Source organism: Sinocyclocheilus rhinocerous, unplaced genomic scaffold (assembly GCF_001515625.1).
Source record: "Sinocyclocheilus rhinocerous isolate Xijiao unplaced genomic scaffold, SAMN03320098_v1.1 scaffold299, whole genome shotgun sequence".
NCBI classification, from domain to species: Eukaryota; Metazoa; Chordata; class Actinopteri; order Cypriniformes; family Cyprinidae; genus Sinocyclocheilus; species Sinocyclocheilus rhinocerous.
Window position 1 is genome coordinate 1,284,697 of NW_015652998.1, and position 28,000 is coordinate 1,312,696.

General features: G+C 37.1%; 2 protein-coding genes across 2 annotated transcripts; both read left to right on the top strand.

The window, feature by feature from the left end:
• Positions 1-215: 215 nt before the first annotated feature.
• Positions 216-2,578, top strand: LOC107715255 (claudin-4-like). The gene is made up of 2 exons (XM_016521339.1): positions 216-1,065; positions 2,547-2,578. Exons 1-2 carry the CDS (start codon positions 216-218, stop codon positions 2,576-2,578), a joined length of 882 nt encoding a protein of 293 aa, XP_016376825.1.
• A 2,924-nt stretch (positions 2,579-5,502) lies between these two features.
• On the top strand, positions 5,503-13,635 carry LOC107715353 (merlin-like). Its single transcript, XM_016521459.1, has 17 exons — positions 5,503-5,749; positions 6,392-6,498; positions 6,583-6,708; positions 6,791-6,913; positions 7,077-7,160; positions 7,242-7,310; positions 7,416-7,498; positions 7,579-7,654; positions 8,137-8,274; positions 8,357-8,431; positions 8,505-8,618; positions 9,520-9,642; positions 9,894-10,111; positions 10,467-10,569; positions 10,660-10,799; positions 10,892-11,042; positions 11,950-13,635. Exons 2-17 carry the CDS (start codon positions 6,409-6,411, stop codon positions 11,995-11,997), a joined length of 1,761 nt encoding a protein of 586 aa, XP_016376945.1. The 5' UTR covers positions 5,503-5,749; positions 6,392-6,408; the 3' UTR covers positions 11,998-13,635.
• The last annotated feature ends 14,365 nt before the right edge of the window (positions 13,636-28,000 follow it).

Sequence of the window (28,000 nt, forward strand, 5' to 3'; positions counted from 1 at the left end):
TACACAGAGCCGTAGTTCACTGACAATTAGGCAATATCGCGTTCATAATCGCAGATGAATCATTTATGAACGCGATATCGCCTAGCTTGTCAGTGAACTACGGCTCTGTGTATTAAATGCCGCTCCATCTGAAAGCAGGTGATATACTAATCACGTGACCGGCTTTACTGACGAGATGCGCATGACAATCGTATGTGATTAATTGCACAGCCCTAATGGCTTCTTTAGGCATGCACATACTAGCGAGTGCCTTGGCCCTACTGGGATGGGTGGGAGCCCTCCTGTCCTGCTTCATGCCAATGTGGCATGTGACAGCCTTCATTGGAACCACCATTGTAACTTCTGAGATCATGTGGGAGGGCATTTGGATGAGCTGTGTGATCCAAAGCACAGGCCAAATGCAGTGCAAACCGTACGAGTCCACGCTCGCGCTAGGCACGGATCTGCAGGCCGCTCGGGTCCTCACAGTGATGTCGATCCTTTTGGGAGCAGTGGGTCTTGTTTTAGCCTTCATCGGAGGAAAATGCACCATCTTCATGGACCAATCTAAAAGATTCAAAGCCAGGATTGCCACAGCAACTGGTGTCACATTGATTGTTGCCGGAGTTCTCTGCCTGATCCCCGTCTCCTGGTCGGCTGGCATTGTGGTGAAAGCGTTTTACAACCCACAGATGGCTGACTCGCAGCGAAGGGAGATCGGCGGTGCCATTTATGTCGGTTGGGGTACATCCATCGTCCTCATTTTGGGTGGAGGAATGCTCTGCACCACCATCTGCAAAGACAAAACAGAAGACGACTGTGGTCGTTCAGTGAAGTATCTGATCGTGCGCTCTTCGCAGGCAGGGTCCAGCAGGGCGGGCTCCCAGAGGATGCGGCCCGTCTCTGTGAGGTCGCTGCAGAGTGGCGCTCCATCTGTGAGGTCCCAGTGGAGTCAGAAAGCCCCTTTGAATCACGGCACACCTCCTTCTGTGGGCTCCCACCAGAGCAGGCCCTCAACTACAAAGTCTCAGCTTTCCAGAGCCGAATTGATGCCAGAGTCTGAGCAGGACGAGGGGGTGTCGACTAATGGCGCTTTTCCACTGCGTGGTACGACTCGGTACGGCTCAGTACGGCACGGTTCGGCTCGGCACGGTTTGCGTTTCTACTGCAGTTCAGTACCGCTTTAGAGTGGGCGGGATTGACTGTGACGATTCTCTCCGGCCAATCCGTAATCAGCAGAGTTTACGCGTCACGTTTTGGTAACGGTACGGTTCACTTGGAACCCCAACCGAGGTGGTACTAAAAAAAGTACCAGGTACCAGGTACTGTACCCAGTGGAAAACCCCCCAAAAGTGAACCGTACCGAGCCGTACCGTGCCGTACCATGCAGTGGAAAAGCGCCATAAGTCCCAGCTGATTGATGATGGTTTGGATCAGATACTGGCCGCCTCTGAACCTAGTGAGACTGAAAATGCTCCCAAGACATACATTTGATTAAGGAGACACTGAAAATGCAAGATATGTATTAATTAAGGGACTAACATGCACTTGGACAGTCATATATTGCCATAGCACTGTGAATATGAAGAATGTGTGATAAAATGAAGTATTTGTTAGTGGCTGAACCTTACTATTATGTAAAATTGATAATGATCTCAGTTGCTTATTTAGTTTATTTAGATTTTTTTGTAGAGAATTTGAGGCACTTTAGAAAGTGCAGCTGATTGAGATGAAGATTTCCACTGTAAATTACACTCAGGCCTCAGCAGTCATGATTATTATTGTTGTTTTATAGTTCATTTTAATAGCTTTCATTCATTTTATGTCTTAATGTGTGTATATTTACACTATTTAGTGTATGTTCATGATTGTATGTGGTAAAAATGTTTTTCCATCATGTTATTTGAATACATAATGTCATGTACTGTACTTAGCACAGTTCTCCTTTTTAGGTAAAAAAAAAAAATCATCAATTCAAAATTTCATTCAAATATTATGTTGTCTTCCTGCTAAGAAATGTACATATTTCTAGTTGAAATAGTCGTATAAAAGCACAGCTATGATCTTTGCCACACAGGTGGTCTTTCAAAGATGGACAATGGTTCGTTTCAAATGTTACAAGGGAGGGAAAAGAACACTCTGTTCATTGTTACTCTTTCATGTATGTCAGCTCGAGCCCTGAATGAAACGGCAGATCCAGGCCAAACCGGTTTAACAGAAAGTATCACCTCATTAAATTTTTTTACATTTTGTCTGGGCACAAAGTGTTTAAAAAGAGTCCAACAGAATGTGCTGTAGTGAAGCTTAAGCTGAAGAGATTAAAAAAAAACTCTTAATATTCATTCATTTTGCTTAAAAAAGTTTAATTAGCTCTTATATGTTATGAAGTCTAAAGTCAACACTTCCTGAATGCCTTCTCATACACTCCTATAATATTTGTTTAGTCAGAACACTGTTTCTGCCTGTTCTGCATGTTTCTAAAAGGAAATTCAAAGCATAAATAGTTATATTTAAACTGTGTTATTTTGGAATTTGTTAATTTACTTATTGTATTGTCTAATTGTCACAAAATCAAATGTATTTTAATGGTCTCTGTTGAGTATGTTTATTTATGCACATATGGTATAATGTAATTGGACATTGGGTTACACTTTATTTAAGGTGTCCTTGTTACAGTTTAATTATACATTTAATTAGTTAATTATACATTATTAATATAGTAATATTCATAAACTACATGTACTTACTATATGGTTAGGGTTAGTATTTGGGTTTGGCTTAGGGTTACTTGCATGCAATTATGCATAATTAATTGTTATTATAATAGTAAGTACATGTAACATGTGTAACGTACGTGTAACAAGGACACCTTAAATTAAAATAAAGTGTTACCGGACATTGTATTTCAACCGAAACTTTTTAAACTGGAAATTTTATTGTAAAATAGCACACTCTACAATCTGTTTGTGTGCTTTATTTGTCACATGACACCAGCGGAAATAGCGGTTTCAAAAGTTTAGCGGTCAGAGTATCGAGGAGTGGCAAACCGAAAGGTTAGATGTAACTAGGGAATGGCAGATTTGTAACCACACACCTTAGATATTTTCTCAGAAAATCCTTTAGGTTCATGGACTTTACTTGAACAAAAACCTTAAAGTTTTTCAAATGAATGCACTGTGTACCAGTGCCAGGTGAAATAATTTGGTGCCAAAACAAACAGATAGATCACGTGTGAACTTTTCTCTTGTCAGGAGCTTCTCTGGGGAACAAAAGTATTTTCAAAACAAGTGATACTATGATTTCTGAAAAAATACCACCACCTGCTGGTGGAATAAGAATAGCTGCATGGATTATTGAGAATATTTGGTCACTGGGTTGCTCTTGTGTGGTCCTAAAATTATGGATTGCATCTAAAACTTTTCTGATACAAATAAATGGCGCCTGGAATGTACCCGCTGTCCTGTTCTGAAACAGCCTTCTCCCACTCCTCCTCCTCAACTACAGTCACATGGCTCCATTTCTGCTCTTCCTCGAGTGCTCTGATCATTTGCTGCAGCTCAGCCTTGTACTCCCGGTCATCAGTGTTCCCTCTTGTAGTCACGCACACATAGTTCCAGAAAATTATGGAGTTTAGGAAAATATCTGAAATTGACATGTTCTATATGCATCCAAAAAGTACAACATTGACATCACATTAATAAAACCACAAAGTTCTTGAATAATAACACTAAACATGTGGGCTGTGTCTGAAAGCTTAGGCAGCTGACTTGATGCAGGTAGGGATTTGTGCAGGAAGGTACCTCCTGAAACTGATTTTGGATGGGCCTCTGGGGCAGCATAATATTTTAATGATCTACAACCATTTAGGGAGAGCTTTGGTGATAACTAAGCAAATGTTTAATTACTACAATACTAATTTCTCACTAGAAATGACATTAAACGTGGAAAAAGTTGTTGAAAAATGTACATTTACACACAAACTGACCACCAACTGCATCTTTCAGACTGCTCAGCTGTCATGAACCCACAAGACTGTGGGATAACACAGGCAGTGAAGAATACATGCGATATGCGATATGATCATTGAATTCGGACGTGCCTTTTTTGCTTCCTATCTCTGTATACTGTCTGCAGAGGCAGCATTTTTCGGCTTTCAGATGCAGCCGTGAAATGTAGGCCTACAAGTTACCTGGTTTTGTAGCATCCCAGAGCTCTTTGATGACTGTCAAAGGCACCTGCCCAACACTCAGAGCTCCAACAATTATAACAATATCATATGTTTCTGAAACAAAGGAGAAAAAAAGGCATGTTTTATGATTCAGGTTATTAGTTATAACACCTAAAACATGGGTGAATCAAAATGTGGAATCTTTATGAGCAGAATGTCCTACAGACTGAACCAGCAAATTCCTTTCAACAATGTTATGGTTTTAATAACTCTGTAACTGGTTATCTTTATTACAACAGTCTGATATTGCAACATGACATCCAAACAGGCATTTCTGATAAGAAAACACAGATTACATTTTGACAGTAAAAGCCCAAAAATTAAAGTCCACAGCATGGTTACCAGCTTCAAAAGGAATTTCATCCTGACCGAGCAGGCATTGCGTAAGCTGCTGATAAAGTCCAGTTTTCTTTGCCAACTCCAGCGTCCACAGACTTCCATCTATTCCAAAGAAGTGACGAAACCCCATTTTCTTCAGCTTTCCTCAAACAAATGGGATTGAGAAAAACATATCTCTTTGCTTTACCAGGTTTATCACGTTCTCTTGTGCCCACCAGAATTCAAGTAAAGCAATGCTTGCATGTGCAGAGACCAGGCCTGTTCCACAGGCCACATCCAGGACAGCGGCCTTCTCTCTGTCGCCTCTGAAAAATGAGCTCACACACTCAGCTGCTAACAAGGGGGCACGGTAATCCAGCAGCGCTACATCCTGAGAAAGCAAATTGCACATGAAACAGTTGTACTGGAAAAAGTACTGGTGCCTAAACTTTACCTGCTCATAGTTCTCAGCCCAGGTATCAGACCTTATCCTGGGCCCCTGTGTTTTTATGTGCTGACAGGATCACATTCCTCACGTCAGAAAAGGTCCGACTGGTGTTTGCCATTCCTTTAGGAACAATTACACAAATTCTGTCCTTTAGGGCAATTTCTTATAGAACATTTTAATGACCTCTTTACAAGTCCATACATTTATGACGTTTATATAAATGCTAAAGATATATGTACACATACATTGCATTTGGATAAAATCATGCATATATGCATTTGTAAATAAAATATACCTCTACATGCAACTATATGATACTCATGTCACATATGTACATAAAACATCCAATAAAACATTACACATGAAACCAATTTAATAAACCACATTTAAAAATATGATAACAATTTACTTAAACATCAGTCCCTCATTCAAATGTTATTTAACTGAGAGTGTGCACATACATCACTGAGGTATTGAAAATTCCTTAAATTGTTATTCTACGTCCTTCCAGTAGAGGGTGGCAAAGAAAATCAACAACAAAGTTTTCCAAACCCCCTACTCAAGATAACATCAGATTTATATTCCACAACCGCCCAATTTATGGTTTAATAAGAAATTGGACGCTTTTAAAGAGTTTTAAACACTTTTCGACTGCTTTATAGTGATTTTCATGTAGGGGAGCAAACCAAATCCGGTTTGCATTGTTGTGGTTTAGCGGAGAGACTGGGAACTCCTTGCCGTGGATCGGGCCTGTTTCAGCACATAACCTATTCAAGGTAACCGATTGATATTTAGCTGGTTTCATTCCTAAATCGTGAAAAGAAAATATATTCGCAGATATTTTCTTTACAGTTTAATGTGACATGTTGCCGCTGCAAACGGAGAAAATACGATAGCGTAATGCTTTATGTTAGGTTTTAAATTCAATCTTTGCTAAGTAGTATACTTGCTCGATCGCTTTAACATGGCAGACTGTGTCTGACTCAAAAAGGGTGAAGACTGATTATGTTTTCCATGAAAATGAATAGAAGTTGTTAATCTACGGCATTGTATGTAAACAATCCTTCGCGCGTGTGCGACTTAACAGTTACCTGTGGTCGCCTGACTCCATGCATCTGCCATGTGAATTTGTGAAAGTAGCACTTAGTATTAGATTGATACATGCTGCACTCGTGATAATGCCAAGGAGGTGAATTATTTAATTCATAATTATTTTACACTCTTAAAAAAATATATATATACATATTTATATATTTTATAAATGTTCTCCCTTTATTTATTTTTCATTTTTAGACATTTGTTTGTATATTTCCTCAGCTGTACACCATCTGTTGTTTTAAAATCTGCTTTTATGAATAAATATTTACTTTAAAATGTGTAAAATATACTTGACTTTCACAGTAATTCTTTGTTTCCAGGTGCTTAAGAAGTCACAATGTCAATTTTGGGTCTGAAGAAGAAGCAACCGAAGACTTTTAAAGTCAAAGTCAGCACCATGGATGCTGAAATGGAGTTCAGTTGTGAGGTAAACTCATATGAACATACAAAACTGTGTTTTGGTTTCTGTCTGCCTGTATTATCATGTTTTTTGTTTATCTGTGTCTTATAGGTAAAATGGAAAGGGAAAGATTTGTTTGACCTGGTGTGTCGGACCATTGGTTTGAGGGAAACGTGGTTCTTTGGACTTCGATACACAGTGAAAGACACCTATGCCTGGCTGAAGCCTGATAAACAGGTGAGATGTAAATGCAGTGAGAGCATTATATAATAATATAGGAATACCCTGACAAGTTTGTTGGGTTTTTAAATCCGTCTAGGTTTTGGATCAAGAAGTTCCAAAGGACTCTCCGATCACATTTCATTTTCTTGCCAAATTCTTCCCTGAGAAAGTTGAGGATGAGCTTGTTCAGGAAATTACTCAGCACCTCTTCTTCTTACAAGTATGTGGGAATTGTTCTTGTGAATCTGGCATGATTTCTCTCCGTGATGGTCTTTTCTGCTCTACAGAAACCTCTTTTTGGGTTTTGCAATGATTTATCTTGTTTTCTTTGAGCAAAGGTCTTCTAGAGTTGAAATGAAGCTTCTTCCTGTTTCTTTACCAAGGTCAAAAAGCAAATACTAGATGAGGAGATATTTTGCTCTCCAGAAGCCTCTGTTCTTTTGGCATCGTATGCAGTTCAAGCCAAGGTAGGTCTCTGTATCAGTGCTTGATCTAATTATATAGTGTGTCTAATATTAAATATTTCCTGTTTGTCTTCCTTACTGCAGTATGGGGACTATGATCCAAACTTTCACAAGCCAGGTTTCTTAGCTCAAGATGAACTCTTGCCCAAAAGAGTGAGTAATGGCTGTATCATTTCAGAATCAATTCATTTATCAATCTCCAGCATTTGCATTCATTAACGTGACTTGTGTGTTTAATTTCTGTGCTTTATTGTCCAGGTGCTGATGCAGTACCAGATGACACCAGACATGTGGGAAGAGAAGATAACAGCTTGGTATGCTGAACACAGAAACATCACAAGGTAAGACTGTGCATATCCTGTCGTGTCCAAGTAAACCGCCTGGCCATGAAAGGCACACTGTGTTTGTTTTGTGTTTGTAGGGATGAAGCTGAGATGGAGTATCTAAAAATAGCGCAGGATCTAGAGATGTATGGAGTTAGTTACTTTTCTATTACAGTAAGTTTCTATTTTTATTTATTAAAATATTTCTTTATTGTTTACTGGTTGGAAGTAAGCTAACCTCTCACAGACTCAATATACAGTGGGGTCTACACTTCATTTGGGATTTTAAAAAAGGATAATTAAAGGGGTCATATGATGCGATTTCATTTTTTCTTAAATTAGAAAAAGCATTTGGTTGTGTCTGGTTATAAGAAGCTTTTGGATCCCTTACTCCAAATACACAAAATAATGTTCTTTTTAGCAGCATCATATGACCCCTTTAAAAATGTTTGTGTACTTCTTTAAAAATGTTATTAAATTAGAAAAAGCATTTGGTTGTGTCTGGTTATCTCAGACTTTTGGATCCCACTATTTCTTGCTTTTCAAAACTGAGATCACTTGAAGGATTACATTTCTCTTGGTATATTTTCATGTGTATTGTGTGTAGTTACCACCAAATTATAGATGATTAATTAAATCTCTACTAAATCTCACAGCAAAACAAGAGGGACACAGAGCTGCTTCTTGGAGTTGATGCTCAGGGTCTTCACATCTACAGCCCCAACAACAAGCTCAGCCCCAACAAATCCTTCCCCTGGAGTGGAATCCGAAACATCTCGTACAGCGAGAAAGAGGTTGGGAGGAAAGAAAATCCTGACCAAAAATATAAATGATAATACAAAATTGCGCAAACATACCATATGTGTTTCTTCTCAGTTTACTATCAAACCATTGGACAAGAAAAAGGAAGTTTTTAAATTCTACTCCTCTCAGCTCAGAGTGAACAAACTGGTGAGTTACTTTTATAAGTGTTTGTGTAATAAAGTGTTTCAAAATAGTTGCTAATGTCATTTGTATAAATTAGATCTTACAGCTGTGTATTGGGAATCACGACCTGTTCATGAGGAGGAGGAAAGTGGATTCCATAGAGGTCCAACAGATGAAGACGCAGGCCAAAGAAGAGAAGGCCAGGAAAAAGGTCTGTCATTTCACTTCCTTTCATTAGTTTAATGATTATTGTCATTAACCTTGTTCATTTATGATAAAACTTTGTGGTGTTACATTTCTTATGATTTGTTCTCTTCAGTTCTCTTGAATTATTCATTTAATGTTTATTGTGCTAATCGAGCATTCGTTAAATATAATGAACCGTACACCTATAAACATTAAAATAACACTGAGGCTTAATATATACCAACTTATGCAATACATTTAGCTTCAGTATGTGCAGGATAAAGCACACTTCTGTTAAAAATTTGGGGTTAGTAAATTTGTTATATTAATAGAAATGTTTAATATAATACAAATTATATTATACATTTATTATAAAATAAATTAATATGTTCAATCAGCAAGGACGCATTCAATTGATCAAAAGTGACTGTAAAGACAATTATAATGTTTCAGATATTTCTAGTTCGATTAATGCTTTCTATTCATCAAAGAATCTTGGGGGAAAAAAATAAAACTGTTTCCACAAAAATATTAAGCAGCACAGCTGTTTTTAACGTTGATAATAATAATAATAAAAAATGTTTCTTGAGCATCAAATCGGCATGTTAGCATGAATTCTGAAGGATCATGTGACACTGAAGACTGAAGTAATGGCTGCTGAAAATTCAGCTTTGGCATAAAAAAAGATAAATTAAATTTTAAAATAGAAAATATTTTAATATTGTGAAGTATTATTACAATTTACTTTTTTTACTGTATTATTGATCAAATAAATGCAGCTTGAAGACCATAAGCAATGTTTTTCAAAAACATTTAAAAAATGTCAATGTACTTGAATTAGATTTTTATCAAATTTATTTGTGTCATCTTGTATTATCTTGTGCAAGATCTCTCCCATTGTCTTGTGTGTGTGTGTGTGTGTTTAGGTTGAGCGTCAGATTCTTGCACGGGAGAAGCAGATGAGGGAGGAAGCAGAGCGAGCGAAAGAAGAGATGGAGCGTCGTATGTTCCAACTACAGGACGAGGCTCGAATGGCCAATGAAGCTCTAGTGAGGGGTTTGCCAAGCTTGAAATTGAGTGATGCCAAATAGTTTACTTTCTTTTCCACGCCAGCTTGTAATATATGTCCTCATAGCCCCAGCGGTATAAAAGTATGTGGTCCAGGCGTAAATTTGAGATGAACTGCAGAGCTATTAAGGTCCAAACCATTGTCCTGGACTCCCATTAGAATTCCATCCATGCTTTGAGACTCCCTGAGCCTGATTCTGTAAGCCTTTCTTATCTGTCTCCGTTTCTGCAGCTGCGCTCCGAGGAGACGGCCGACCTTCTGGCAGAGAAAGCCCAGATCGCAGAGGAGGAGGCCAAATTACTGGCCCACAAAGCAGCTGAAGCAGAACAGGACAGGCAGAGACTGGAGGTCACAGCCCTCAAAACCAAAGAGGAGAAGAGACTGATGGAGCAGAAGATGAGAGAAGCAGAATCCCTGGCGGTTAAGCTTGTTGAGCAGTCGGAAAGGAGGTGGGCCAGTAGGGTTGTCAGTAGTTGATACCAATACAAGTACAAATATTTTAATATTGTGAAATATTATTACAATTACTTTTGGCCACCAGTGTAAATATCAATATAAATAAAAAACAATAGCTTGTAGCCTTTAGTTATTCTCTCCTAATTAAAAAAGTTTTTAAATTATTCCAGTAAACATAAATTAGGAGCAGTGAGTGGTTTTCTCTTTTTCTTTTTAATATAGTTCGTAGTATTTTAGTGCTAAAATACTTGACACTCAGTGCTGTGATTGTCCAACCAGAATCAAGTATTACAGAGAAACATTTAATTAGAGAAGTTCAATTCTTGTCTTGTATTTTGTGGCATTCAGACTGAAGGAGGCAGACCACCTGAAACAGGATCTGAATGAGGCTAAAGATGCAGAACGGAGGGCAAAGCAGAAACTCCTGGAAATCACCAAACCAACATACCCTGTAATGTTGCTATGACATGTAACAAAAGTATTCTGCTGTTTATTATCCTTATAATGCTTTAAAAGCATGTCATTTGTGTCATGCACTCAGTTAATAGCAGCATACTCCAGCCCTCCTCCACCCACTGGGCCGGAGAGTCCAGATATGACTGTAGACATGGGCGGCTCCATAAGAATGGACTTCAAGGACTCCGATATGAAAAGACTTTCCATGGAGATTGAGAGAGAACGGTATGCAGTTGATCACATTCTGTCTGAAGAACTATTGAAAAATTAAGCTGAATATACGCTGCTGTCTCCTTGTGTGTGTGTGTGTGTGTCAGGCTAGAGTACATGGAAAAGAGCAAACATCTTCAAGACCAGCTGAAGGAGCTCAAATCAGAGATTGAGTCCCTGAAGTTGGAAGAGCAGCAACAGGCTGGACTCTACAGTCTCAGGAGTTACGCTGAACCTCCTTATATTCCCCACAGCAATGTAAGAAACACTCAGGCATACTGAATGCTCACCACAACTAATTTTTTGGAAAATAGGCGTTGTTACATGGTTAATTAAGCAGCCTTGGTGAACATGAGACTTCTTTCAAACCCATACAAATCTTACTGACCTTGATATAATAAATACACTATCGTTCAAAGGTTCAGTAAATTTTTTAGTTTTTTAAAGTTTCTTATGCTCACCAAGGCTGCTTTTATTTGTTAAAAATGTGGATTGTAAGTATTTATTTATTTACTTATTATAAATATGTAAATAGTTTATATAATATATGGGTTTAGAAATTTGACTACTTGCACTGAACTTCAAAGTGGATGGTTGCTGTCAAATTGCATGAATGTTTTAAAGGGGTCATATGATACGATTTCAAGTTTTCCTTTCTCTTTGGAGTGTTACAAGCTGTTCGTGAATAGATAAGATTCCTAAAGTTGCAAAGACTAAAGTCTTAAACCCAAAGAGATATTCTTTATAAAAGTTAAGACTCGTCCACGCCCCCCTAAAACGCCTCGTTTAAACACGCCACCACATGTCTACGTCGCTGTGTAGGAAGATTTGCATAACACCGCCCAAACGTTCACTCAAAGAAAGAAGGTATAACTTTGATTCTCGCTGTAGTATTGTTGCTGCTGCCGCTGCCATGTCGTGGAGACGCTGTTTTGTTGTGAAAGCGAAACTACTTTGTTTGATCTTCCAAAAGAGGACACAACTAGAAATCAGTGGTTAAGTACCAAATACACAAAAGAATGTTCTTTTTAGCAACGTCATATGACCCCTTTAATAGAATTTAGTCAGCAGAAAATGTTGGGGGGTTTTTTCCTATCATGAAATAGTTTGCATTCCTCAAAAGACAGTAACAATGTTCGTATTCTGTCATGTCTGTCTGTTGCAGAGAAATTCTGCCTACATGGCTCAGATGGCCTTCTACGAGGAAGTGTGAAAGAACAATCCAGTCTCTGTTTCAGGAGCAGGAGGGTCTGGAGGAGCAGTTTGCAGCTATCACTGGTGCATGCATGTACACCAAAAATGCAGCAACCTCATACTGTGCTTTTAAAATTAATATATTTCTTTTATGTTTTTGACTCTTGCAATTTGGTTTTGTGTACACCTCAAGTCATGTTTTACTACTACCACAAATTGTTTGGCACTTTCAAGCACATGTGTTTGTTTGTTCACATGCCAAAAATATTTGCTGGAAATGCAAGGTATTAAGGGACATTTCTGATACAGATAGTGCCTTTAGAATGATCAAATCATTAAATGATGAACACAAGCATGTTAATAAGGTTGGAACGCCACCAGAAACACTAGGACATAGAAAGTATTTCTATTACTTTCTCCTATTCTTTTCCTATGGGATGCTTGATCAGTTTAACACTAGGTGCCTTTAACACATGCCACAGATAGTGGTTTTAACTACAATATCAACGAATGTCAATTCATTTGATGTATTTGCATGTTTTGAACTGTGGATTGTGTTCTTATTCTTTTGGTTTGTTTTTCTTTGGTGCTTTTTGAATATGTAGATGATTGATATTTTCCAGTACACTCCAGTGCCTTTTGGAAAAGCTTGCACTACTCATTGGGCTGAATGATTCTCTACCGTTGCACTCTTTCTCGCGGTATGACTGGTCGTATAACCCGCTCGACAAGCGCGTCAGCTGTAACTACTCTATCATATTCAGGAACAGAGGTAGATTGATGGCCTCTCTGTTTATAAATGTGCTGTACTCACCCATTTTGGCTGGAGACTCTTGAGTGTTTTTTTGTTTTTAGTTGATATAGGCAGGCACAGGCAGATTTATTGGTTTATCTACCGTTTTCTGTTCCTAAATCAACTTATGCTTGGACTTGTTATGGTTATGATCCATGTTGCCATTTCAGCACATTTACATCTAACATTTCAGATCTTGCCCCCCGCCCCGCCACCCCGTCAGAATGTCCTTTGTTTCAAAATGCAAAATGCAATGTGTCCAATTACACAGGACATATATTTTGCACTTGCTTTTAAATGTTTTGAATGCTGAAATGTTGATGCGAGACAAACCTGCACGCTCATATATAAAGGGATGAGTTGTTAATGATGTTGGAGGAGTTTTAAGGTTGTTATGCCTCATTATGTTACAGCGGATTGTGCGTTTAGCAGCATTAATGGATTTTGGAGCAATATCTTTTGTAAATATACTACATGCATTGCTAAGTCTTAGTTTAAGTAGTGCCAGACCTTCCTGTTATCGTCAGCATGACTGTGCACATTAGCTTGAAATGTCTTAAGACAGAGTGACTTCACAAGGTAATTGTTCATGTTTTAATGAATGCCACAACCAAGTTTGTGTTTGTCTTTATCCATCTGCACCACATAAAAAAGCTTGTTTTTGGATTTCATAACATCATTATCAACAAGGATCATTTTCACTCCGTGTTTGATTGAAACACCTATCACAGCACAAGCTGCCTTTGTTTAATATGTGTGCCATGGGTTCAGACACAGATTGTCCATATGAATGTGGACATAGAGCAATCTCATGTGCAGTGAATTGTAAACCGATATACAAATAAACTGCAAAGATGCATTTAAGAGTGCTTTGTGTGTGCACATTAGCTTGAAATGTCTTAAGACAGAGTGACTTCACAAGGTAATTGTTCATGTTTTAATGAATGCCACAACCAAGTTTGTGTTTGTCTTTATCCATCTGCACCACATAAAGAAGCTTGTTTTTGGATTTCATAACATCATCAACAAGGATAATTTTCACTCCGTGTTTGATTGAAACACCTATCACAGCACAAGCTGCCTTTGTTTAATATGTGTGCCATGGGTTCAGACACAGATTGTCCATATGAATGTGGACATAGAGCAATCTCATGTGCAGTGAATTGTAAACCGATATACAAATAAACTGCAAAGATGCATTTAAGAGTGTTTTGTGTTTGTTTTCTGATGCAGGTACTGGGAAAAACAAGAGACCGAAACATAAAAATCCAATTTGTACGTCAAACCATTTATCTCACACTTGTTTATCTACAGAACATCCAGTGCTTCACGGTTTATCTCAAGGTTAAAGTACAAAATGAAAAGCGTCTCAGTCTCTGACAATATGAGAAAGTTCCGGTCGCCGCCAAAAGAGGGCGAACTAAACCACTTTATGCTGCTGCATATCTCTCACAATGTTTTCTAAAGATTATTGAACTTTAAAAGGAAAATCTGGTTATTTCTTTAACAATTGATTAATAATGATCAAACGACATTTCAGAAGAACCTCTGAAGTTTTCTCTTTGTATTCGTAGGCCTACATGTGCTGCTAGTCTCAGTTACCTCATGGATATGACACTGGCTTCCTATTCTGGATCCAAGTCCCAGTGGGTTTCATTGTGGTCCGGTGGGGGCATGTTGAGCCCATAACCCAAACCTTGATGGACTGGGACAGAGAACCCATCACATAGGAAAACATCAGCGAGAAATAGCTTAGTTGTTAAACAGTACAGCGGATATGAAGCTCAAAAAGCCTTAAATTATTCATTCTTACACAAGTTCTAAAAACCAGACAACTTCACTAATGGTTGTTAATTGAACATTTATGACACGTCATAAAGTTATGGTAGAGTCACAATTGAATAAATTTCACAAACATCCTCCTACTTTTGTTACTAGTTTTAGATGATAGCATAACTAGCATGTTTCACTCTATAGACATAATTTGATTTTTTTTAAATTACATTTATATTTTAATGTATATTTTTATATTTTTATTTCCTCTGGCACTTTAATGTTTTGTGATAAAGGAAATTGCCCTCCTTTGATACAGAAGTTATGGGTAGTTCTAAGATATTTGTAATGATGCATCTGAGGCCTGTTATATTTTTCTGGTGGCTGCAACAACAATCAGATCCACCCACAAATATTTAATGTACAGTGAAATATGGATGTGTCCGAAGCTGTATATTTTATCATGTATTATCATACATTACGCATTCAAGGCCATCTGGCAAGTAGTTGAAAGAAGGTGGAAATCTTGTGGAAATTCCAACTTGGAGTTGAGAATTAGAACTAATTATATTACTTTCTGAAATTCCAGTAGATGTGAGTTAGAGATGCAAATTGCTTTGAAGGACAGGTTTGAAACAGAAAGCATATGAGTAGGCCTACAATGTGCATAAAGTGATCCAGATATTATTATCAACCAAATCAGTCCATGCCAAATTTGTTATTATAAGTTAATCGCTGGTTATCTTTTAAAAAAATTATCAATGTTATGATATCTAATTTTTTAAAATAGTATTTAGTTTTTTAAAATTTCATATTAGTAATCATTAGTTTTTATTTTATATTTATTAATACATTAATTATTATTAAGTAGAAATTATATATATATACGTGTGTGTGTGTGTGTGTGTGTGTGTGTGTATCAACCAAATCAGTCCATGCCAAATTTGTTATTATAAGTTAATCGCTGGTTAGTTATCTAAAAAATTATCAATGTTATGATATCTAATTTTTTTAAATAGTATTTAGTTTTTTAAAATTTCATATTAGTAATCATTAGTTTTTATTTTATATTTATTAATACATTAATTATTATTAAGTAGAAATTATATATATATACGTGTGTGTGTGTGTGTGTGTGTGTGTGTGCGTGTGTGTCTATACATACATGTGTGTGTATATATATTTAAAAAAAAATATATATATATATATATATATACACATTTAAAAGAGATAGCACCAACATATGCATTAGATTTTATAATATATTAATAAAAATTAATTAATAAATATAATAATATTCTATCATTTATATAATAATATATTTAAATATATTCATTTAAATGTATATTTGTGTATTAATTGCATTTGCATTAGAAAAATATTTTAAATAGTTTATATATGAATTATGAATTATAATTAAATATGTATTATTGTAATATAATTATATAACAATGCATGTAAATTTATTAATTTAAATACTTTTTACATTTTTATTTCTTAATTTCTTTTTTTAATGCAAAGACCCAACATATGCAACAATAATAGCTGTTTTCTGAAGAATAAATAAGCTTAATAAATGTTTTGAACAGTGTAATTAAGTTGTAATTAATTAAAGTGGTAGTTGTTATTCATTTATTATGTCTTCTAATATGATTTTGGTCACTTTCTATTGATTATTACCTAACACCGGGAAAATTTGTTGTAAACCTGATCCACACAGAATCATTAGAGTGTTGTGCATTATTGTTCACTGGCCAGGCATTGAGTGTTTCTTTAGACACAAGCCAAGCATCAAACTGTGAAGGTCATATTTTTGTGCGTTGTGATGGGGGTTGGGTCCCTCTCTCGTCTAGTCTTTTATACCTCAATGTTTAAGTGATGAGTCACCAGAGTGTTTTGTACCTCGTACTGCAGGCGCAGGGACACTGTTTCATGACTTGCCAGCTTAAAAATGTATGCTGATTTTTTTACGGTCCAAACTCCACCACTAATGTGTTTCACATCCCATGTTTCCCCTGGCAGCATTCTGCTCAAAAAGTTAAAAAATATGTTTTAAATAGACTTTGCCATTGCAGGTATTTTTGAATATTTGTTTATTTGCAGTGGTAGACATTATTGCCTTCAAGAAACTCTCTGGGAAACCGAGCGGCAGCACATCGCTTTCGCTTGAGGCAAATCGGGAAATATTTTATATGAATCACGACACTCATATCTGTGTCATAGCACATATCATTCAGATTGAACACATTTATTTTTCCAAATGCTTCTGAAAACACGTTTACTTGATTCATTAGCCTAATCATTTCAAGTCGGAAAGCTGATGGTTTGCATTTTGATTATGTGCACTTTCCTCACTCAACAGAGCCAAATGACTGGATGTCTTTTCCCACAGCTCATTTCAACTAACTGTTATTTGCTCATCAGTGATTCCCCTCTTTTTTGGTGCCTAGAACAAGACCTAAATGGGCCCTGTGTGGAAAGCGAGACCCTGTGTCTTCAGGCACATCCCACATAACAACATTTCCTCTGTTTTTGTTACTAATTAAGACATTCAACTCAGACCAAAAAAATTATAAAAAATCATTAAATTAATGAGGATGTAAAATGCACACCATTTTCAAACCAGGGAGATTCTTTGTGTCCATCCCAAATGTATTAATCCAATAAACAAGTACATTAACTGAGTCAATATTTGAATTTCAGAAGGAACTTTTTCCCATTATGTCCTGCGATTCTTTGTCGGCACTGCTGCAAACCCAACGGTTTTCCTCTTAGCAATTAATAATATGGCAGCTCTGTACTCACATTTCTCTTAATGGTGTATTTAGAAGCAAGATTGCTGATTTAGCCTGCTTGCGCAAGTAAACAAGACATTATCTTGTAATCTTCAGCTGTGCACTGTCACTATTTTTCCTAAGAGTAAAACATGATCATTATTGGCTAATAGTTTCATCCACTCTGTGAGACGTCGTTGTGCTCAAAAATTAAGGTAGGTTATCACTCCAAGGTATGAAAATGTGTATGTTAATGAAAAATAAATGCAGTGGAAAAGACATTATGATGGCATGCTTGAGACTGCCTGTTTTTACTGCCCATCATCCAGAGTTGATGTGTCTCTGGAGATTCCCTGCAAGGCAACCCAGCTGAAGGTCAGATTCTCACTCTTATCTTCATATTTTGTTTTAAAAGTCTTCATGAACTGTGGTAATCATTGTCCTTGGAAATTATGCAATCCAGTCCACAGTATTTTTTTTAATATGTAAGCAAACTCTCATTGCAATTGGTGACTAATTTGTATAAATTCTATGATCTCATTCATAGGTTTTACAATCTGCTTATTCCCCAATGACAGTTAGGTTTAGGGTTGGTGTTCGAGGTGGATCTTCTTGCTTTTTTCTAAAAATGTTAAGTTTTTGTAAAAAATCTAATTGATATGAAATTCATACGAAATCACCCCATTGTAACATAGTTGCAGTTTATTTTCTCATAAGATCCGGTTGGTTGAAGCCCAAAACTGCAAATTATTGCAATAATTGTTGCTTGGTAATTACACATGAATTACGTATTGTAAAAATGATGAAACATTGAACCAAAAAGACTGAAGTTATAATAATAATTTATAATAGTTTCCACCGTTCAGCCTTATTTGATATTACTATTAATTGTTATGTCTACACTGTAAGAAAAGATCCATTAAAAATCCATAAAAAAGGTACTGGTAATTTTCTGTCAGGGCATTATTTGTAAAATTGACGGACATTTCCCTAACTCTGCACTCTAAAGTCTGTAAGATAGGGTCCAATGTACTGTGTTAATATGAAGGGATTTTCTGGATTGATTTTTCACAGGTGTTTTACTCAGTTTTTGAATTGTTTTTACTCATTTTACACTATAATAAATAAATTCATAGAAAAACATAAAAAAGTACTGGTAATTTTCTGAAAGGATATTATCAGTTAAGTTTATGGCCATTTCCTTTAACCCTAAGAACAATGCCATGCATAATTCAGATTGCGAGTAAAGAACCTGAAAAATCAAAATGGAAAATCCTTCATACTAACACATTATAATTGGCCATATTTTTACAGACTTTTCTTTGAAATGGCTGTGTATCACCTTTTCCACTCTTCTATGGATGGTTGGATTTTTTCTTACAGTGTAGACATAACGATTAATATCAAATAAGGTCAGATGGTGGAAGCTATGAACAATTATTATAACTTTACTCTTTTTGGTTCAATGTTTCTTGGTTCAACCATGGTTGCCGCTTTGAATGATTCATCAACAGCTGTCACAGCTACCAGCTTCCAGCTTCTTTTAATCTACCACCATATGTGCGTTATAGTAGCCGGAACTGTGCAATTTAGGAAATACTTTGTGACAGTTCTAAAATATAAATTATTATTACAGGCTTACCATAATTGCTCAGTAATGAAATTCTGTGTATAGTAGTACTGTGTAGCTTTAATTAATGAATGTCACTAAGCCATAAGAAGTCAAATCAAACTTCTAATAGCATGTCGCACATTGAACTCTTCTCAAGTGCAACAAGAAATTAGGTAATAAAGGCTCAAAATATAATTAAAGCTGCAAGCAGCGATGAAAGGGCCCTCGCACCCGGGCTCACCGCCACCCAGTAGCCATAGGAGAACAGCGAACGTTGGGCAATATGCTTTTAAAGTGGTAAATATTTGTGGCAAATTTCCTGCTGCCAACAGGTGGCGCTATGACTATAATTGAATATTGGCCTTAAGTTGAGTTCAGGCCAGGACTCTTCTCAAACATGGGAAGTTTGAGGCAGATTGGATATTGTATGCATGAGTTACAGAAACTTTCTGTTTCACTGCATTAATAGCATGCTTTAACACTTAGCTAAGTGTTGCTAGCATGTTTTAACATGGACTTTTTTGTGGGTAATGGTGTGTTACATATGTGTACCGATTTTCGTACATGTACGTAAAACGTAGCTCGGAGGCGCACTCCATTGAAATTTTACAGGTGGCGCTATCGAGCCATTTTGCCACGCCCAATTCTGAAACACATATCAGATGTAAATTTTCGCCAGTTCTGATGTGTGTGCAAAGTTTCATGAGTTTTGGAGCATGTTTAGGCCCTCAAAAATGCGATTCACTTTGGAGAAGAAGAAGAAGAAGACGAAGAAGAAGAAGAAGCGGAAGAATAATAATAAATAACGGAGCAATTCCAATAGGGTCCTCACACCATCGGTGCTCGGGCCCTAATTAACAGCAGCTGAGTTATTTATAGTAATTTGCATAACATCTGTCTTATCCAATTGATCTCAGTCTGCAAATTACTGCTCATTTATTGTGTCTGTCTCGGCAATGTGCCCTGAGACAAAGTGAAGTGAAGTGAACGTGACTTCAGGGTGCTCAGGTACTGTCTCATGCAACTCCAGAGCTTTTGGCTGACTGCCTTTAGTTCATGTTTCAGACTCATGATTAAACAAAGGGATTCTCTGTTGAATTATATTGGAAGAACATGACAAGTTTTAGAACAGATTGTTGTGCAACCCCAAAGCAATGCTCTCAAGCTTCCAAACAACATAATTGCACTCTTAACAGATAAAATGCTTTGCCAAGCATTTTCCACAAATGTAATGAGGGGAAAAAAAACAGCATCATGGACCCTAATCAGAATCAGAAAGAGCTTTATTGCCAGGTATGCTTACACATACAAGGAATTTGTTTTGGTGACAGAAGCTTCCACAACACAAACAGAATGACAGTGACAAGACAAGACTCAGATAATAAAAATAATAAAAATAGGAAATAATATACAAAAAAAAAAAACACAATTACAAAGAAGACAATAGATGGTATTTGTGTGTACGTGCCTTATGTACAAATGCAAAGAAATGTAAAAAGAGGTATGTGTGTTAAATAAATAAATGTATAAATAGTGTTGTGTATTACACGTTTATTGCCAAGTTAACTGTTCATGAGATGGATTGGCTGAGGGAAGAAACTGTTCTTATGCCTGGCAGTTCTGGTGCTCAGTGCTCTGTGGCCCCAACCAGACGGCAACAGTTCAAAGAGGAAGTGGGCTGGGTGTGAGGGGTTCAGAATGATTTTGCCAACCCTTTTACTCACTCTGGATGAGTGCAGTTCTTGGAGAGTGGGGAGGGTTGTACCAGATTCGCTCAGCAGTCCAGACTATCCGCTGCAATTGGCGCTCAGTAGGCGAAAGAAGTACAGTTTCTTCTGGGCCTTCTTGACAAGGCTTGTCAGCACAGGATTTCAGACAGGCTGGTGTAACACTGTCTGGGCCTAGTGCTTTCTTTCTCTTCTGTTTCCGGAAGACCTGACACACATCTTTTTCACAGACCTAAGGGGGGATAAGGGGGGAAAGGGGGAGGTTGCTGGAGGTGTTAATAGATCCATGGAGAGAAAGTCAGAATGGGTGTGAGACAGAGTTTTACAAACCTGCAATAGAACTCATTAAAATCGTTGGCCAGTTGTTGATTCTCCACAGTGCTGGGGGATGGTGTCTTGTAGTTGGTGATGTCTTTCAGTCCTTTCCACACTGATGCAGGGTCATTGGCAGAAAACTGGTTTCTCAGCTTTTCGGAGTAGTTTCTCTTAGCCACTCTGATCTCCTTTGTCAGTGTGTTTTTGGTCTGTTTATTCAAAGCTCTGTCCCCATTCCTGTAGTAGGCAGTTCATGTGTGATGTTTGCTCTATTAAAGTCCAAGAGAATGATTATAACAGAGTCCAGGTGTTGTTGTTCTGTGTCTGTGATCTGATCAGCCAGCTGTTGCAGCACTGCGTTCAGACATGCTTGTGGAGGAAACACTTACGAGAATGACCAAGGAAAACTCCCGTGGCGATTTGAAAGGCTTACAGTTAATGAAAAACGCTTCTAGATCATCACAGCACATATTCTTCAGTGCTGTTACATCTGTACACCACCATTCATTGATGTAGAAGCATGTTCCACCGCCACGCGATTTGTTGTAGCGCACTGTCCAGAATGGCTTAATTCAGCCAGGTTTCCATGAAACATAGAGTAGCAGAGTTTGAAAAGTCCTTATTTGGGAGAGCAGAAGAAGTTTGTCCGTTTTGTTGGGTAGAGAGCGGAGATTCACCAGATGGATGCTAGGCAGCGCCGTTCTAAAGCCGAATGTTCAGCAGTTCATCCCTGGTAAAACTTATTGTGTTTTTGTAATGGAACTTTGATCAGAGGATAACTGCAAATTATTCATCCGGCACTCAAGGACGGTTTAGACTGAAGCTGATGGACAATTAAGCACTATTGCATTAACAGTAAAGGCATGTTATTTAGTTTAACACATTTTCCCTTGTCTTTTCTTAAACAATAAATGTTAGGAGGGCAAATCCATTGTTTTAACCTTGCAAAAACTATCATGAGCATGGGAGAAAATAGGAAAGAAATTTTGAGCTACATAATAATAGCTAATAGTTGTTTCCGGCAAGGTGTCATTGACATTGCTTGGTATTGTATCCATTTAGAAGGAAAAAGACCAATTGAAAAGCCAATATTTCTCTCTGGAAGGCTCTCTGGGACGCAGCTGAAGGTTTCAACATTTAGATGATTCATCATGGCAAATTCAGGGATCTCATAAAGCCTGTGTCAATTTATAGGATTCACACCTAGCTGACTGCAAACTAATCTCCATTTCAGGATCTGGTTGGAGGTACTATGGCATCAAAAAAATACCACCAAATTAAGAAACTTTATTATACTTTTCCAGCACATAATTATTATCAGTGTGCACTATATTGTGATGTGAATTGCCATACTATCTGCAGGATGAAGGCTGAGGGGGATTTGTTTTTAAAATTGCTGTCTTTTTATTACACTTTGCACTACTTTGTAACCTTTATGAATCCTTTCTGTTTGTATTGGCCTGATTTTTTTTTCAACCCGATCTCACGGCAATTTGTACATATTTGACAAGTTGGATAATTTGTACAAAGGGGGGATTCCATGGGGGGCAAGCCCCTGCCCTTTTAACCACTGATGTTAAAGTGCCCTTTTGGTCCGATTTAGGTGTGTTACGTTTCTCTACTGTGAGGGAGTGCGGAGCAAAGAACGAGGAGACCAGGAGTACATCATCAACAAGGAGATTTTAATAATATAATCCAACACAAGGGAACCAGGAAAACACACGTAGCTGATGAGGTTGACATAAACAATTCCGGACGAAGGAGAACTGAACGGGCTAGAACTCAAATAGGGCAGATAACGAGGGGCAGACAGGTGAGGAGGATAACTAATAATGAGACACAGGGAGAAACTAATGAACTATGATGACAGGAAAAGGAAGATAACCAAATAAGGACAAAAACATAACCTGGAGCACGTGGGGGAAGAAAACACACACAGACACGGAACAGAGTCTGACAAGGTGCCCCCGGACCACAATTTTTACCCCTGGACCGCAATTGGGCCCTCGTAACGCCACTACACCCCTGCCCCTCCGGAGGTCTGTGCACGCCACTGGTTGTGAGTAGGGATGCACCAATATTACAAGTCTGGCCGATAAATAATCAAATAATAATAAATAAATTTGCTAAAGAATTATATTTAACAGTGTTAATAAATAATTTAATTGAGCATTGGATGATGGCAAAGGTAATCTAATCGTGAAAATAGGGGAAATGGGCATCCACAATTAAATGTCCAATATTGACCAATACCAATTTTTAAAAAAAATCTCAAAATGCAGTATGAGCCATTTATAATTGCAATTAGAGTACTTTAATCTAGCTACACTAACTAGTTAAAATTATGTTCTTTTTTTTTAATCTTTTTTTTTTAATGTGGATATTTGTGAGCATTTTTCTGAGATGAATGGGTCGATTTTGCTTTATCTTGCCTGAATTGTCAGTTCTGGTGAACAGATCAGAAAATGCTGTGTAGAACGTGGCAAAAAAGAAGTAGAGATCCATCAAGCAATTGGAAGAGCGGCTCTTTGATGAGACTGATAGTAAGCATGGCTGCTGAATCACTCTAATAAACACCCTCACAGCTGATCCTGTCACTGACTAATTCACAAAACAAGCTCTCCCATTAGCAATTAATCCCACCTGATCCCATGTTTTACTTAGCAGTTGCTAAATAATAAGAACAGAAGATCTCCACAAAGGATTATCAGTTCACAAGCTCATAACAAGCAAATGGACCATTATGGATTATGCAAAACTAAAGTTGTAGTGTTTCAATGGAGCAAGGACTCTGCACTCTTAAAAATAAAGGTGCTTCAAAAGGTTCTTCACAGCGATGCCATAGAAGAACCATTTTTGGTTCCACAAAGAACCATTCAGTCAAAGGTTCTTTAAAGAACCATCTCTTTCTTACCTTTTTATAATCTGAAGAACCTGCTTTCGCCACAAATAACCTTTTGTGAAACCGAAAGGTTCTTCAGATGTTAAAGGTTCTTTATGGAACCATTTAGACAAAAAGGTTCTTCTATAACATTGTGAAGCACTTTTATTTTTAAGAGTGTGGTGTTATGTCTATGAGATTTTGTGTTGAAGAATGGAAACCCATTCATGACACATAAGAAAAAGGCCTTGATTAACCATACTTTTTGACATATATTTATGACATGAAAAGTTGAAAAATATGAGATATTTAGTCATAATTATGAGCTACACTCATGAAAAAATATGAGATATGATAATATGACAGTATGCGATAATTATTACATGAAAAGTCAAAATTACGATATTAAGTCATAAGATAAAGAGATAATTGACAAAATATTGAAATTATGACAAAAAGTCAATTATGACAATACAAAATTTTAATTAAAGTTTTTTTTACTAATTAATTAAAAAATATTTATTATCATTCTGTGACATTAGTGTGAGTAAATCTTCATTTTTGGTTAAATCATCCCTTTAATGGTGCATTGAGGTGGAAAAATTTCTATCATATGGACAGATATGATGTAGTGGGCATTAGGGAAATAAGCGCACACCAAGCATCATGTAACTATGAACATCACCCTTTCCAGAGCATGATGAAATCTCCCAATGTCATCTCAATGTTGTGAGAACGGAGCCAGTGGATGTGCTTGCTGAGCTGAAAGAATAGTATTACCCCACTGTTGTGAGCTGATAAGTCCTGCTGAACTTTCAGAGGCCCCTCTGGCTGTTTGCTGGAAACTCTATCAGCAGGCTGCAGTGAGTTTGTCTCGAGCCAATGAAATTAGACAATGCTGTTCTTCTACTGTCATGTCTTTTATATAGAGGCATAACACAAAGTGACTTTGCTTAATTTTTTTAACAACACCCATATTATTTGGTGTCGTATGTACTTTGGCCACATCACTGGGCCAAGCAAAGGAACTGATCTGTCAATACCGAGGAAGCATTTGCTTTGGATAGTAAATGCTTGACAAATGCTGAGATGTTCCCGTAAGGCATTATAAACAAGAGGCACTTTGGCAGCAACTTATCTGCCATTGTAATGCAAATTGAGATCTCTCTCAAAAGGGCTGACTTTAAAAATCACTGTAAGAAGTTACAGCTTTCATCCAAAAGGATTCCTGATTCAGTCGCACATTAATTTCCAAATGTCATGACCGAAATTTCTTTTTAATTGAATACAATTGTCAAAAAATTCGTTATGATATTTATTTTTTGGCACTATTTAGCCTAACATATCCTAATATTGCACTTTCCAATGTAGCAAGTTCCAATGTCATTTTTTACAGTGATCCTTGCCAATTCGAACTTCTACTGTGAGCAGTAATAATTTTATTGGTGCACTCTGTGATTGAAAAAGGCCAGGGAAGTCTAGGTCAATCTGGCCACACAAGTTCAATTAAGGTCTTCCTAAAAATCTCTCTCCGCATTTAAGATTGTGTTTGTGAATTATTCATGCTTTTTATCCTTTATTTCATCAGACAGCTGCATACAGTCTAAAATGAGTCACGAATCCTGCTTTAGAAACACACTCCTTCTGCACGACCTCCCTTCAAACTTTGTTGTTCAGTCACACGACAATACAAAATTACAATGGCATGTCCTTCATGAAAAGAAGTCAGAATGTTTTCTGGCACATGCCACTAGATAGTTCAATAATCTTTGTGTCTTTCCTTGCAGAATGCTGTCCTTTCCTTTATATTTTACAGTACATTTCATGACTGGGTATGAAAAAACTGATGTGTACAAATGTTTCAAATACGCATTACCTATCCTCAATTGTTTTTCATTGTCTAATGGCCTTCAAGTTTGTGCTGCCAGCTTTTATTTCAGATCCCAAACCCTCTAAATAAGGGCATTCATTCTTATCATTAACTTCCAGGTGAACGCATTGCGTGATACTGTCAGCTTTGTCAGATTTGCAGTCTATGCTTGTGTGACTGTGGACAGATATTGACCTTATAAAGATGATTAAACACTTTGCTATCTTGCGTGCAAGGACATGTGACCCTGTTTTTACTTAGCTGCTGCTGTCAGTTGGGTTTTTCACTTGCTAGATGTGCATTATATCAAAACAAACAACTGTTGGACACATTTTCTAGTTCCAGAGAGCCAAAAGATTTACGCTGTCAAATGTTTACATGTGTAAAACGTTCAAATAACAGCATCAAATTTTCATTTCCCTAATTGATCCTTGTTAAGTTTCACTTAACTACGTGTGTACACCTTGGAAATCCAGATTTAGAGCGCAACTTACGTCCTGGGGCCAGTAGGTCCCTCCCTGCTCCTGATAGATATTAGCCTCCATCAGCAAGAGGACATCCATCATGCACAGGCCTCCTGTCACCAGAGATTCACCCATGAACCTCTAGTGTCCATCAGACTGGGCAGCACTGAGGCTTCCTTATTCTCCTTATGCTGGGAGAGTCTACAGATACCTTGGTATGTATCTAGTAATGTATTGTCGTAAGTGGTAGGTCAAATGAGAAGTGTCTGGGTTTGCCCTTGCTTCCAAGCACATCCCAATGGGTCCTCAGCTCAGAATACATTTCAATCTCCCTAAACTACATGTATATGTATCTTTGCACATCTGTAAGACCTTGAATCTGAGCAGCATTCAAATGGTCTTGATATACGGTCACTGTGACTTCACTGTTTGTATCACTCTGATTATCTCTGTTTATGCGTTCCAGACAGACTCTCAGTTTGTGCATATTTTACAGTAACTGCCTTTGCAGGTTACATCAGTATGCCAAAAGTTGGCAACAAGTGACTGTTTTTATGATTAGGTCATTGAGTCATTCGACCAATTCATTCAAAAACACTGATTCATTCAGGAATGAAACACCACTGCTTTGTACTTCTCAGAGACGTGTGGCGGCTTCGTTTGGAATTATCCTGTTGGAGGAACAAAAACAGACAAATAAACTGGTTACTCTTTTATTTAACTGAAAGCAATATCACACAATCATGCGGCTGATGGTGTAAATTAAAAGTAAACAAACACAAAATATATGTTTTTCATTTACTGTTTGTTCATAATTTACTCACACATTAGCTTCTTCTACACTCTTAAGAAAAATGGTTCTAAACAGTACCAAAAAAGGGTTCTTCGGCTTGTAACAATAGCAGAACCCTTTTTAGTGCTAAATAGAACCTTTTTTATAGGGTTCCATATAGAACCATGCTTTGAAAATGCTATATATGACCTTATTGGTGTTATAAATAACATTTTTAATGATAGTTTTTCATGAATATTAGTATGTTAATATCATTAATTTTAGTATTATTTGTGTATATTATTTATTAATATTGTTTTTTTACCCCTCTATCTGCAAGGTTTTTATAATATCTTGAAGTGTCTATTAGGGTTTTACATAAAATCAACAACAATAACAACAACAACATGTCAATTAGGTACTTTTTTTAATGACGTGAAATTGTAGCAAAAATGAACATAAATATTGACATTGAACATAAATAAATGGGCCAAAAGTAGTATGTGAGCATTTCACAATGTTAAAAGGAAAATGTCATATAAAGTCAGGGGATAGCTGGGTATGTTTATGCATAAACCCTAGTAATAAAACATATCTAACAAAATGGACCAAAAATCCAATAACTTTGTTATTTACTTAGTGAAGAAGAGGAGAGTATCCTTAACTGAATAGAGCTGGTCACACTTACATGTTCTCTTAAACTAAAAAGAGAAAAGACATAGGAAACCAATTAGCATTTGAAAGTTATAATTTATAGACATTTTAAGAAAGAAATTATTTACCTGTTGAGAGTGTGTTGACAGTCTGTGACAGTCTGTGAAGGCTGAGCTCCAGAAAATCAGTAATGAGGCATCTTCGAGTGTAGCTTCGGTTAGGGGTTTACATTAAAACAACAACATTAACCACAACAGCATCATGTTGTGTGAATTATGTACATAAAGAAGTAAAACACAAAATAAGAACAAAATATAGATGCGATGAAGACCAAGTTTCAGTGAAACAATCACTATCCAGTCAATATGATGCCTTAAAGTCCATCAT

Excerpts from the sequence above, each read along its gene's own strand:
- LOC107715353 (XM_016521459.1), top strand. The coding sequence starts at position 6,409 with ATGTCAATTTTGGGTCTGAAGAAGAAGCAACCGAAGACTTTTAAAGTC. Across the intron at positions 6,709-6,790 it reads GGCTGAAGCCTGATAAACAG|GTTTTGGATCAAGAAGTTCC; the intron begins GTGAGATGTAAA and ends AAATCCGTCTAG. Across the intron at positions 10,800-10,891 it reads ATGGAGATTGAGAGAGAACG|GCTAGAGTACATGGAAAAGA; the intron begins GTATGCAGTTGA and ends TGTGTGTGTCAG.
- LOC107715255 (XM_016521339.1), top strand. The coding sequence starts at position 216 with ATGGCTTCTTTAGGCATGCACATACTAGCGAGTGCCTTGGCCCTACTG. Across the intron at positions 1,066-2,546 it reads GGACGAGGGGGTGTCGACTA|AAAATCAAATGTATTTTAAT; the intron begins ATGGCGCTTTTC and ends TCTAATTGTCAC.